Source organism: Primulina eburnea, chromosome 2, assembly GCF_022965805.1.
Source record: "Primulina eburnea isolate SZY01 chromosome 2, ASM2296580v1, whole genome shotgun sequence".
Classification (NCBI taxonomy): Eukaryota; Viridiplantae; Streptophyta; class Magnoliopsida; order Lamiales; family Gesneriaceae; genus Primulina; species Primulina eburnea.
In genome coordinates, this window is record NC_133102.1 from 44,150,266 (window position 1) to 44,163,980 (window position 13,715).

Sequence of the window (13,715 nt, forward strand, 5' to 3'; positions counted from 1 at the left end):
CAGTTAACACCAGCTATAACATTTGGTAAAACATCAAATATTGTTGTTTCATATAAACTAATGCACTTATTTATACGTTGCACCTTAATACAATTTGAATAATTATCTAAACACGATCATTTTTATTATTGCACTTATGAATGCGTTGCTGTGCTTAATACCGTTGGAATAATTGTCTAAAAACGATAACTTTTGTTATTTATCAAATTAATTATTTTTCTTAACATTAAATTTTAAGTTTTAGATAAACATGAGATTGAATTTAAAAATGACAAAAACTTGTGTGAGACGGTCTCACGGGTCGTATTTTGTAAAATGCGTCTCTTATTTGGGTCATCAATGAAAATGTATTACTTTTATGCTAAGAGTAGTATTTTTTATTGTGAATATCGGTGGGGTTGACTCATCTCACAGATAAAGATTCGTAAAACCGTCTCACAAGAGACCTAGAAAGAGATATAGATATGATTCATTGCAAGATTTAAAAAGAAAGTTATATAATAAAGTGATATAATGAGATTATTAATGTAATCTTAAATAAAATTCAACTCAACTTCAATATATTGTAACGAGAGTTGAAATTGGGCCAGGGTAAGTTGACGAAAAATTCGGAGATTGAAATCATCTGCAATCTTGAGGCCTTCTAACTTTGTAATGGGTTTAACTTCAGCAATCCCATTCAGATCATTAGAGATAGTCCATTTTCTCATGGGCCCATTAAATAATTAAATAGTAAAATTCTTTTATTCATATGCATATACAATATTGAACACCATTTTTTTTAGAAGAAAATATATTATGCAGGAAATGAATATATATATATATATTTCATGCCCCCCTCCTCTCTGTCTCTCTTCAACTTTGACGTGCTACGCAATATCTTCACGGGTTTCTTCGATATATTCTTAATTATATATATATATATATATATATATATATATATATATATATATATATATATATATATATATATATATATATATATACACACACAGAGACACACGTATGTTTGGTGTGCATGATACGACGGGATTGATTTTTAATCCTTCACTTATCATGTGTTTGGTGTGCATGATTAAGATTATGATAGGCCCGTTCAGCCCGCACCCGGCCCGCACTATATGCATTATTATCCTCTTGTGGGTGATTATATAATCCTTTGGGGGAGAAGGGATTATGTTTGATTAATTAAATTTTCTTCAATATTTTAAAGTTTAAAATAATTATAAATTCAAAAAATTTAATAATATTTAAATATAATTTTTAATTTGACTAATATTATAAATAATTTATTATATTATTTTTAACTGTAATATTATAATTTTGTTAACCATTTTTATTATTCAAATTTGTATTAATATTTTAATTATCACAATAAATGCATATTTTTATTATTATCAAAATTTAATTATTTTCTATAATATTAATCGCTTTTTTAATTTTTTTTCGGAAATTGGAATTATTGAAAATTTAATAATTAATATAATATTTTAATTTTATTTGTAATTTTTTAAATCAATTAATTCTAGAAATTTATTTATTTATTCAATCATTTTAAGAATATATCACTAACTAATATATGATGAGGACATTTTAGTAAATAATTAACAAAAATAATCAAGCAAGTTAAACTCATGTCAAACATCATATAATTTATCATAATGTATTGTTTATCCTTACTTTTTATTTTATAATCATTCTTATTATATATCATTTACTTATCCTATCACACGAACCAAACGGTGCCTGAATGCATAATAATTCAACAGTAGGTTACCTCAGCGGTGGGTGCTTATATAGATATTCACAGTATGTGAGAACAATATACTGATAGCGTGCCAAGTTTATTCAATTGAGTGTGGTGTTGCTAATATGCTTTTGTGTTGATGAACCAATATTTGGTTTTTTATTCAAAAGATTTTGTTGTGAATGTCTCTTGATTTTAAGTACGTATTTTCTGTTTTTAAAAAAAAAAATTCGGTTAATTCGATTGGGGACAAAAATATCGGAATTTTGATGGAGTCGGTTTTGATGAAAGAATCAGTCGGTTTGATGATCTGCCTAAAATAAATTGATTTATTCAGATTCAAAATGTCTTGGTACAAAAAACATGTCAAACAGTATAGCATCTTTAACTATGTTTAAAGTATACATGGCATAACCTTTTTCTTACACACATTCCTCGGCAAAACGACCAATTTCTATACAAGAAAATCACAGCAAAAGAGGGACAATTTCTATACTTTAAGAACAATTGAAACTCAATCACAACATATCGGACACCGTATAAGCCCATTTTCATTGCAATCGGGACATTTATGAAAACCACATTCGTGCTCGACTCCATCTTCGTCGTCGTAGTATATTTTACAGCTCCCCGAACACGTCTCGCACGGCACAAATCTTACATCTCCACAAGCTTCACAAATGTCACCACTCCCATTACCTCCTCCTCCATCATCTACCATTTCACAACATTCGAGTATCTTTCCGAGCTTCCCCTCATCCTGCAACTGCCGTATTTCCTCAGCCCCACCGATATAATTTGTGCCGACGAAAATTCTAGGCAGGCCACTCCCACCATATCTGTCTCCTAACAATTCTTTCAACTCTTCCTTGAACCCCGAATCCATGGATACGTCTCTTTCGTCAATCTTGACGCATAATCCCTTTAAAATCATTCGAACATGACAGCAATCCTCGTATGTCTTTCTCACGCCTCTTAGGCTCGTAAAATACACAATCACCTTGTCTGTACCACGTTGCACGATCTTGTTACCCGAACCAAAGCTATTCGCATACTTCTCATCTGATGCTTCCAATGCACAACCCAATGGGTGGAGGTAAAATGAATTGTCAGGTGGGAGCTGCTCTTCTAGTGCCCTTCTGAATGAAGCAATCACTTCAGGATCAAATTCAGATACTATTGAAGCATCGTTCGAGTTCGAGTTTGAATTGGAATCACTATCGGCCAAATCTAACCACATTGGCTTAGGCGAAGCATCGCCTTTCTCCTTCACATTTTGAGTTGGTTGATCATAAATCGAAGATAAGCTAGAGTTGAACGGAAGGTGAAACGAAAAGCTACGAAATTTATTGGCCGACCTAAGAGGACTGTTGTCCTCAAGACCCTCCATCATTTCCCAAGCATTGATCATCTCCGGCTCACCAGGAGGGGTTCTAACCGGAGTTCTAGAAACGATTTTCGGGATTTTTCCGTCGATCATTTTGGACCAAGTCTTGGCCTCAATCATCCCCATTTCAAATTGCTCTCTGGTTGCCTTTTCTTTATTATTTCCTCCACTTTCATACACTGCCTTACCACCATCGATACTGTGATTCTGATCCAAAGAAACCTTGTTGTTGCCTTTATCTTCGATAAGATGATTCTGAATCGACGGATCAAGCCTCAAGGAACCCAATGTGGATGAAGTAAGAGCCACCACATGGAGGCTATCCCCCGTCCTTCCAGGATGGCGGCGCGAGTGAATCGAGTAGCTCCGCCTCTCGGGCGAATACGATGCCTTGCAATTGTGGCATACTTTTTCTTTGGACGAAGCACAACCCATTTTCCAGATTCAATGATCAAATACCAAAGCCAGGTAAAACTTTTACGAAAAGTGAGCACACGCACACGCACACGACAGCAAATGTAAAGCACCTCGAGCGTCGGAGCAGAGCAGGAATTGGAGTGGACTAGCGGAACATTCTCAAATGAAAGAGCTTGTCAGCAAAATGGATTGCTTGGGGAGTCCAAGATTTCAAAAATCCAGAAATCTAGTAATAGCTAAATAAATGGGAACAATTTGGGTCTGCTTCTCTAAAACACAAGTAGCACAAATAAAATAGTAATAAAGAGATAAAACAGCTTAGACCAATCGACGAAGACACAATTGGGTGTAGAATTATCTGCAAAACATGGCACTGAATGACGGATTCTCCGAAGAACACCAACTCGAAGCTCGTAAAATCATCTGCCAAATAAAGACACCAAAATCTGAACGGTTGGAGGAATATTAACAAAACGACAACTGTTGAATAACAAAGATCCCTGATTTCAAGAACAGAAAGTTGACCCCCCAACTCTCCCAAGAGAAATTTGAATCTGTGGAGAAAGAATAAAACAAGCGCACGGTTACAAAGAAAGAAAAAAAAAAGACCCTTTTTCCCCGTAGCTTTTGCTTCACCAAAATCTCTCTTTCTTCCCTTTTCTTTTAATACAAACGGGAAATGGATCAAATTTTAAAAGAAAACATCCAAGAAAAGATTTCAAATTGGAATGAGCGGTACACAGTAGCATATTAGAAAACCGAAAACCCCTTGTTTATGAATGGAAATATGTCACGTAGGGGTGATCAAATTTTTTTATTAATCGTCCGAATCGAATTGCACCGCACTGTTTTTCATAATATTTTATAAAAACTGCGATTAAAAATATTAATCATAAACCGTACCGCAAACACGGTTCGGTTATTTTTTTGCCAAGAACCGCACCAAACCGCACCGCCTAAACCGCTTGCCATAATATTTGGTCTAGAATTATAATAATTTGTAAACAACATATTCAAATAAAGAAGTCATCATTCATTATATTCTAACTCTCTTTAAAATTATTATTCTTATAAATAAAACTTATCTTTTTCTTAATTATTCTTCATATTAGTCATTTATTAAAGTATTTATTTTTTTTGCTACAATATTTTGTTTGTAGTCTGAACGTAAAAAAATGATAAAATAATGTAAATGTCATTTTTGGTGTGAATGTGTTGTGTTGTTAAATTATTAACTTAGTTTTGAATCTTGATTATTGTTTAATCTATTTTAATCTTTATATGCTTTGAACTATATTTTATATTTAAAAACAATATATATTGTTGTTGTTTTCAAATAAATTATAATATATGTTCTAATATTTTTCATTTAAAAAACCGTAAAACCGACCGCAACCGTATGAAACCGCTCAAAACCTCAAGGATGATTTTTTACGTAAAACCGCGATTAATTTTTTCAAAATACTAACCGACTGCATATGGCAATTTGGTTTGAATTTTTTAAAAAAACCGCAAAACCGCACCGTGATCACCTCTAATGTCACGCTAGCCTTTTAATGGGAGTGTGAAAATGTATTATTATAGTTAATCTATCTATATCGAGAGTGTTTTTTCCTTATTCTAATTTTATTACATGATGTCGGTTTTTCGTATTTTATGAAATTTGACAAATGACTTACATTTGACTTCACGACGGAGTCGAAATATTATGTGAGATAAAATAATCCGTATTATTATTGTATGCGCAAAAAGTTAGGGACGGGAAGAAAAAAGTCGGCAATGCAGGAATTATTGCTTGAGTGGCTCAAACTCCGCACAATTGTATGCAGGAGTGCGCTCGCACGAACATAATGGCATATTCAAACTCCAAAACTAACATTTTTTTATTTGTTATAATATTATTGATAATAAATATGTTTTGTTTTCCTTTCGAAGAGAACATCTCCTGAAGTTTTAAAATCATAGCTAGGTCCGAATCTTTTAGGTTGCATTTGGATCGATGAGTTATTAATATATTTTTGTAGTTTTAGAGAAATAAGATCATAAACTTCAAATTCAACCCTTGCATGTTAAGTTAAATATGATTGATTTTAAATTAACTTGATAATAAATACATTTGAAATTCATTCTACTTTCTTGTAACTAATGTGTAAATAAGTAAGACATGAATTTAAAATTTCATCTATTATTTCATTATAATAATAAAATATAATCGAAAAACAAATACAACCTTAATGTATTCACATTTTTTCTTGGAACGGTGAGGTTATAGTCATATAAAATAATCTTTACATACGAGTAATAAATATTGAAAATGTTGTTGGTCCTACATGCGGTAACTTGAGATAATAATATGAAAATAAAGTAAAAACTGGACATCGATATTTACGTGAAAAATCTCTTAAACTTATTAGGGTAAAAATCACGAACAAGATGAAAATAATTTCACTATATTATTTTATGGTCAGTCACTTTGTTTCCAGATAAGATACACACTCTCTTAATATAGGACAACAAACACATCACAAATATTATAGAACTAATCATTCAAATGCTATAAGATGAGAGATAACTCGATGAAGGATGATTTCAGAATGGTGGGAGTGAGCTATATTTAGAGAGCTCATCGTCTGTGTAAAAACGCATATAAAAACACGCCTGCAGTAAAATCTGAAACGTGTTCTTTGAATTTAACAAAATGCGTTCCTCATTAATAGATAACTCTGAATTTCCGCGGCAATAGATGAACATGTCTTTTTCTTACAATTAATGCATCCATCTGCCGAAAAATGTTGGCATTTGTGTAAAGCGAGTACCAATCGTTGTCGGACGTGATCGTGTATGATATCGTAGTATACAGACATGGATGCATAATAAAAACATACGATACCGGGAAAAGATTTGGCCGTATGCAGAAACGAATCGGCCGGGCCGATGATGAATATCAGTTAAACGTTAGAATCCAAATAAAACGGTAAAAATATGAGTTGATCGATAAAGACAAGCTCAATGAAAGAGGCGATTGGCATTGAAGATAATCTGTCTTAGTCACATGTAACATGTGATGTCAATTTTCATTCAAATTTAAAATATTTACACTATGTAATATTGTTGTGATACGAGAAAAATGATTACATAAAGAATATAATATGTGTAATATTTTATGCAGAAAATACTCACGTCGGCATTCTTTTAACAATAAAATGAAGTCAAATATGAAATGGTATTTATGTTGTTCGGTTTTGTCAAGGCTATGTTTGATTGCCAAGATAAAGGAATAATTATTTAATAATCACTTCTTATCTCGCGTTTGGTTCGTTTTTTTATTAATCTATAGGTCCTTGATTATGATTGAAAGCCCACACTTAAACCCACGGGATACCCTCAGCAAGCCTGCTGGATGATTGATTACATCCTACATGTAGCCTATGGATATACGCAACTGAAATTTGACATGCAGTAATGGTCTATAAGAGCGATTTACAATAGCGTTTGAAGTATTAAATGGTTAAAAAAGATTTGAATTGCAATGTAGTTATAATTTTTTATAAAACGATAAATGTTTAAATTTATATAATTGACGTAAGAGTTAATGTCACTTGTTCGATTTTTATGAACCGCAAAGTGTAATTATTGAGAATGGATTTCTTTAGAAACAATAATTTTCCTATTAGAATATTGGCTGAGATGTGATGCTCGGATGATTTACGATTTGAATATTCAAGTTGCACTATTATCATTATATATAGTTTTTTTGAATGTACAATATTTAACGTTCGATTGTACGATTGTTATCAGAACAATTGGCATATACTTCATTCACATGGATTGCGTGAAGTACAGTTATTATGAGAGTGATTTTTGGATAACAATAATTGTTCTTACAAGTAGAGCAATTAAAATGTGATTATCGAACTGTTGTATAATTTATAAATGTTGAGTTTCAACTATAACTTCTTTAGTCGCAATCGTTGCAAGTTCTATAGATTGTAAGGAGTACATTTTTTTAAGAAAGATGGTTTGAGTGCAATAATCACGCTATGCTAGAAAAATGATCGACGCGTTACGCATGAACTGATGTATAATTTAAAAATATTTGAGTTACATTATTATCATACACACATATTTTAGTAACATAATTCAAATTGATTATTTATTATTTTTCTATGAAAAATATTAAATAGCTAATTAATTTATACATATATAAAATATAAATTGATGCATTCAATAAATTGCTTTTATAAAACATTCATGGCTATTCACATGATATAACCTCATCAGTCTCTTGAACCCCAATTTAAGGCCATGTTACTATCTCGTAGTTTATTAATTATTTTCTTGTATAGCCTTCAAAGCTGTAGATATACGTAATTTTCAGTAATAATTAATGTTTTTTTTTTGAGTAATTATATTTTTCTCATCGATTTCATAACATTTACCAAGCATTAATTAAGTCCCTTGTGTGAGGAGGTGAATATTCGCTTTTATTTTCATATTAATCACCCGTTCAATTTTTATTCCTCCTAAATAAACATCACACTTAAGAATATTTTTTTAAAACATAACTATATATCTTTCTATTATTAAGCTTGTCAGATATACATTTTGATAAAGCGATAAGCGTTCGATCCTACAATTTGTACTAGATTTAAGGTCATATGTTCGATCTCATTGATTGCAAGGCGTGCAATCATTGAGAATGAGATTGTTGATGAAGGTCATATGTTCGATCTCATTGATTGCAAGGCGTGCAATCATTGAGAATGAGATTGTTGATGAGCAATAATTGTCCATGTTAAGTAGAACGGTCGAACCATAATGTTTTCGCTACTATGCAATTTAAAAGATTTGGGTTGTATCATTACTATCAATTATATCTTTTGATAAAGCGGCAAATGCAAGATCTTACTCTGCATAGCAGGTCAAACGTCGTGGTTCGACTACTCTACCTAATAAGGATAATTATTGATCATCAATATAGATGATTAATGTCACATGATATATTGAGCTAAATACACACACAAAAATAATCAAACATAATGATATATGCCTTGATGTATATCACAATCCAATTGACACGTAATGCACATCGAAATGTAATGGATGGCTGCAAATTCTCGCTCATTAAAAAAATATAATTGTCACTGAATTAAATGATTTACACATACTAAAAAATATAAAATTCGTTCGCAAAGTGCGAAAATAATATATAGTAAATATATGTTGCAGGAGAACCAAGGAATAGGACGAGAAAACATTTCACTGAGGATGCAAGTTCTAGGATTTTTAGGTTGTAAATCAAATATAATTAAAAAAAAAATTGATTTTATGATATATGAGGATAATATATATATATATATATATATATATATATATATATATATATATATATATATATATATATATATATATATATATATATATACAGTTGTCATTGTAGGCTAATATACAAAGAGAGAAAATCGTGGCCCATCATAAATTTATTTTTTCACTTTCTTAATGACAAAACAATATGTATTTTCCAAACCATAATTCTGAAAAATGAATGAAATAATTTCATGAATAACTCGACGAGCATATTATTACAATATATCATATCACAAATTTTTTATTCAAGTTTGATTTTTCTAAAAAATGAAACTTTTTGAAATGAAAAATACCAGAAGAATTTCATTTTTAATTTAAATTAGTTCATAAACACCCTTACATTGCAAGAACAAAGATTTAATCACATTACGTTATATGAACTTAAATTCAACCCTTCTACAATGGCTAATCTGTTTGGATGGATCACAATCAGTATTTTTGTGTTTATCGATTTATTCAAATGTATGTTAGTCCGTCATATGATTACAACATTTCTTGATTATCGATGAGATCTCGGTCCTTTATAATATAAATCGATAGCATATCCATGCTCGTGATATCGGTAGAACAGTCACCAGTACATCGTTGACGGTTTTTTTGTATACATATTATTTCTTCAAAAAAATTTCTTCCTTGAAATGGGTATCCCTTGTGTTTTCATATAGCATTAACTTCCCTTTATCATATGAAAAGCTTGTTGCTCTTTATTGTGTATCATGAGAGTCTTTTTTAGGTTATAACTAACATGTGCCAAACATATAGGCTGTTCGCTTTACAGGTCACGGATATCCAACTAATTGCATTAAGAACCCCATATTTCGAGGATTTTAGTGAAATGACATTTACGCCCTTTATCGAATTATTATTTCATTTTTGTAAATATAAACTTTGAGGAGTGAGTCTCATGTGAGACCGTCTCACGGATCATAATCTGTGAGACGGGTCAGCCCTATCCATATTCACAATAAAAAGTAATACTCTTAGCATAAAAAGTGATTCTTTTTCATGGGTGACCCAAATAAGAGATCCGTCTCACAAATAAGACCCGTGAGACCGTCTCATACAAGTTTTTGCCAACTTTGAGGGACAAATCAATTTTGTCGGGAACAACAATCATGCTTGCCGAGATAGCAAAAGAAACATGGTGTTCAAGGGTCTAAAAAGATCTGAGTTGAACTAATGATAATGAATTGTTTATATTTGATTTGAGTTGCACAATTTGCACAAGTGACAATAAATCATATCCATGATTTTCTTGTATTCATCGTATTGTATTCTTCATATATTTTAAATAATAAGAATATTTAATTAATTGATTCTGAAAACTAGTTTTGAACTAAACTTAGAATCCTGATCAAAGTCTTCTCTCTCTCGGGTCCAAGCCCTTTCTAGTTGGACTTCATTAATCGTGAGGCCCAGTTTACAATATCCAACTTTTTAAATATAATTTTTGGCTACGTCTATATTGTAAAGTCGTTAGATCACGTAAACGTTACGTGATATTCAGTTGATTAAGCAGCGGTGCTGTGCACAATGCTAGATCCAAATCGCTTCGAGTAAGGTTTAAAAATATTAAATTTAAGATTTTTTTTTAAAAAAAACTAATTTTTCAAAAATAAAAAATAAACAAATCGAAAAAGGGGCATAGCCGGTTGGACTAATTCTCGACATGTTTTGACCACTAAAATAATTTTTGAGGGTGTTTCGGACCGGACCAATGACCGATTTCTAGTCGAATCGGCCAGTCCAATCCGATTTTGAAAATATTGGGGAAAACTAAGCCTATTTGATTATTAAGTTTTGGATTATGCTTTTAAAATATGAAAAATAAAGCTTTTGTTTCCACTCACTTATCCCATTTCAAGTTTTAGTTCACTAACTCATCGAATTTTGGAAATCAATATTTTTTTTCACCATGTCACACTCCAACAACAACCAATAAAAAACAAAAATGTAAATTAAAAATCAACTTTCACAAATTAAATAAAGAAAATAAAATCATGACAACTGTTTACAGTTCACGAATCTTTACCTGTGAGACAGGGTCAACCCTACTGATATTCACAATAAAAAATAATACTCTTATAAAAAGTAATACATTTTCATGGATGACCCAAATAAGAGATCCTGTCTCACAAAATACGAGCCGTGAGAACGTCTCACACAAGTTTTTGTCTAAAAATTTGACCAACCACATATCTCTCTCACCTTGGGTTTCAAGCTCATGTCTTCGCTTATTTTTCCATCCATCTCTGTAATTTCTTCTCAAAATTTCGTGTTTGCATTCTAAACCATACTCATTATTCCTCGTAATTCAAGAAAACTTGTACAGTTGTACTAAATTCCTATGTTCCAGCAATCATAAGAATTCATCCATGTTCAGAAATCCCGAAGATGGCGGTTATTTGCCCTCAGCTTCATCCCGTAAAGCTTCCAATATGGTAGTCGTTATCACATCTTAATTACTTTCTTAAAAAAGAACAACGTTTTGAATTCTCGAGAATAATGAGTTTCAGGTATACCCCAGTTCTTCATAAGGAGATTCTCCGGGCTGGAAGGTGGCGATGAGGATTTTCATCTCGACGACGACATGTCAGACGACGGGTCACAGATGCTGGGACAGATAAGAGGAGGAGGCTGAACCTGGAACAGGTGAAGGCCTTGGAGAAGTGCTTTGAATTAGGGAATAAACTGGAGCCCGAAAGGAAAATGCTGTTGGCTCGGGCATTGGGCCTGCAACCCAGGCAGGTTGCGATATGGTTCCAGAACAGAAGGGCCCGTTGGAAGACTACGCCATTGGAGAAGGACTATGATGTCTTGATTTTGAAGAGACAATTCGAATTACTCCAATCGGATAACAATGCCCTCGATTCTCAAAACAAGAAACTTCAATTACAGGTTCATTAACTTTCACAATTATAATGTTATCAAGAGAAAATAGCCGTTTTTTCGTCTTATAATTTGTCAAAGTCAAATGTTAGTTCTATAACTTTGTTTTTTAAATAGTTTTTAATCAATAATGTTGATGTGTTGTCGGATGGAAGAGTAATTTTCTGGTGTTACGTCAGTATTTCCGATATAATGTAGTACTCGGACGAAAAAAGCAAAAAAAAAAAAAAAAAGAGTTAATTACATGACTTCTAAGACCCAATGACGTTGTCAGTTTTCCATGTTATTAATTATATTTGTTTTATTATAATCAAGGTAATTAAACCAAGTTATATATATTAGGTTTCATTTGAATTGACAGATTATAAAAAATCTAAATGTATTTTATTATTTTAAATAAGCATGACCACAAACTTAAAACGAACTCTCCTATGCTTATATAATTAATGTTTCATGTTAATTATGTAGAAACATTTTAACTTCATTTTACGTAACTATTGTGTAAATAAATAAGATATTTAAGATTTGATCTGTTGTTTCATTGTTAACAATAAAACAGTAATCGAAATTCATGGACTTCTAATTTATCGATCCGAATACAACCTTAGTTTATTTAGTTGTTACTGTTTTATTGCAGTCATTAGCCTTGAAAAGCAAAGAACCCCGTGCTGTCTCAACTGCATTAATTTGCACAAAGAATTCGAAGCCTGTTGGAGCAATGGAAGTGCCAACAACCTCAACTCAACATCGACAGACACCAAATTTTATGTCAGCGGCAACAACAACAACAAAAACATCGTCATTTTCCCATCACTGACAGAGATTTCATCATCGAATCTACCGGATCACTTTCAAAATCAGAAGTTAAACGATGATCATCACCCCCCTTCATCGAACCACCAAATCTTCAACCTTCGGAAATATCGACGAAAACCAAGACTTTTGGCCATTGCACGAACAACAGAATTATCAGTAATTTTTCTTGATCATGTGCAGAATATGTTGCTGCGCCATGTGAATGTCAGAAGTCAAAATTGCAAAAGTTTTATAATTTCACACCCTTTTTTTTTTTCCTTTTTTCGCTTCTTGTTACAATATACATAAATATATATATAAATATAATCTGATCACCGTGTCGTATCATGAACTAATCATGCATCAATGTATATAATAATGAGATCCATTTTACATGCAAAATATAAAATAGAAATCTGTCATACATCAGTAGGGTTGATACTGATCTGTCATGGCCATAATCTGCGTTGAAAAAAAAAGATCCTTCCTTCTCCACGTTTAACTTTGAAATAATATTGTCGAATTCTTGCTAGCTAAGCTGTTGGTAGTTTACTCTGTATACGAAAAGGGTCACGATTTTTTTAAAAAAGAAACAAATTATTTTATTGGAATTTTCGGATTAATATGAAGAGGAAAAAGAGGATTTGAAATACAAATTCCAGTGGACGAAGCCACGGAGATGGGAAGGAGAAGAAACAGAATCAGACTTTTGCTTCGGGAAATTTTTCCTTTTTTCTGGGAAAAAATTAATTTTAATCGCGTAACTTAACTTACATTTTTTTTTTTATTTCAGTTCACTATTTTATCAATTAACTTGTATTCTTTTTTTTTTTTTTTTCAATTTTAAAGTTCTTACATCACATTGACGCGTCAACAATAATATATAACACGCCAATATTTCATCATTTTTCGTTATTATGTCAATGTCATATTAGGATTCCGATAAAAAAGAATCAAAATTGAAAAAAAAAAATGTGAGCAGACTAAGGTTGTTAATTGATCAATAATATGACTAAACATTAAAAATTGTAAATTACACTACTAATTAAATTAATCGAAAAAAGTTCTTAGTGCAATAACTTATTTTTTTTTTGTACTTTTAGTCATTTTAAT

General features: G+C 31.7%; 1 protein-coding gene and 1 pseudogene across 1 annotated transcript; one reads left to right on the forward strand and one right to left on the reverse strand.

Moving 5' to 3' along the window:
* Positions 1-2,063: 2,063 nt before the first annotated feature.
* On the reverse strand, positions 2,064-4,339 carry LOC140823500 (uncharacterized protein At3g28850-like). Its single transcript, XM_073184878.1, has 2 exons — positions 4,161-4,339; positions 2,064-3,974 (listed from the first exon to the last, which is right to left on the reverse strand). The coding sequence occupies exon 2, from the start codon at positions 3,567-3,569 to the stop codon at positions 2,262-2,264; it is 1,308 nt and encodes a 435-aa protein (XP_073040979.1). The 5' UTR covers positions 3,570-3,974; positions 4,161-4,339; the 3' UTR covers positions 2,064-2,261.
* A 6,954-nt stretch (positions 4,340-11,293) lies between these two features.
* Positions 11,294-12,911, forward strand: LOC140824352 (homeobox-leucine zipper protein ATHB-20-like; annotated as a pseudogene).
* The last annotated feature ends 804 nt before the right edge of the window (positions 12,912-13,715 follow it).

Bases quoted from the DNA above. Each gene is read 5' to 3' on its own strand.
- LOC140823500 (XM_073184878.1), bottom strand. From the start codon at position 3,569: ATGGGTTGTGCTTCGTCCAAAGAAAAAGTATGCCACAATTGCAAGGCA.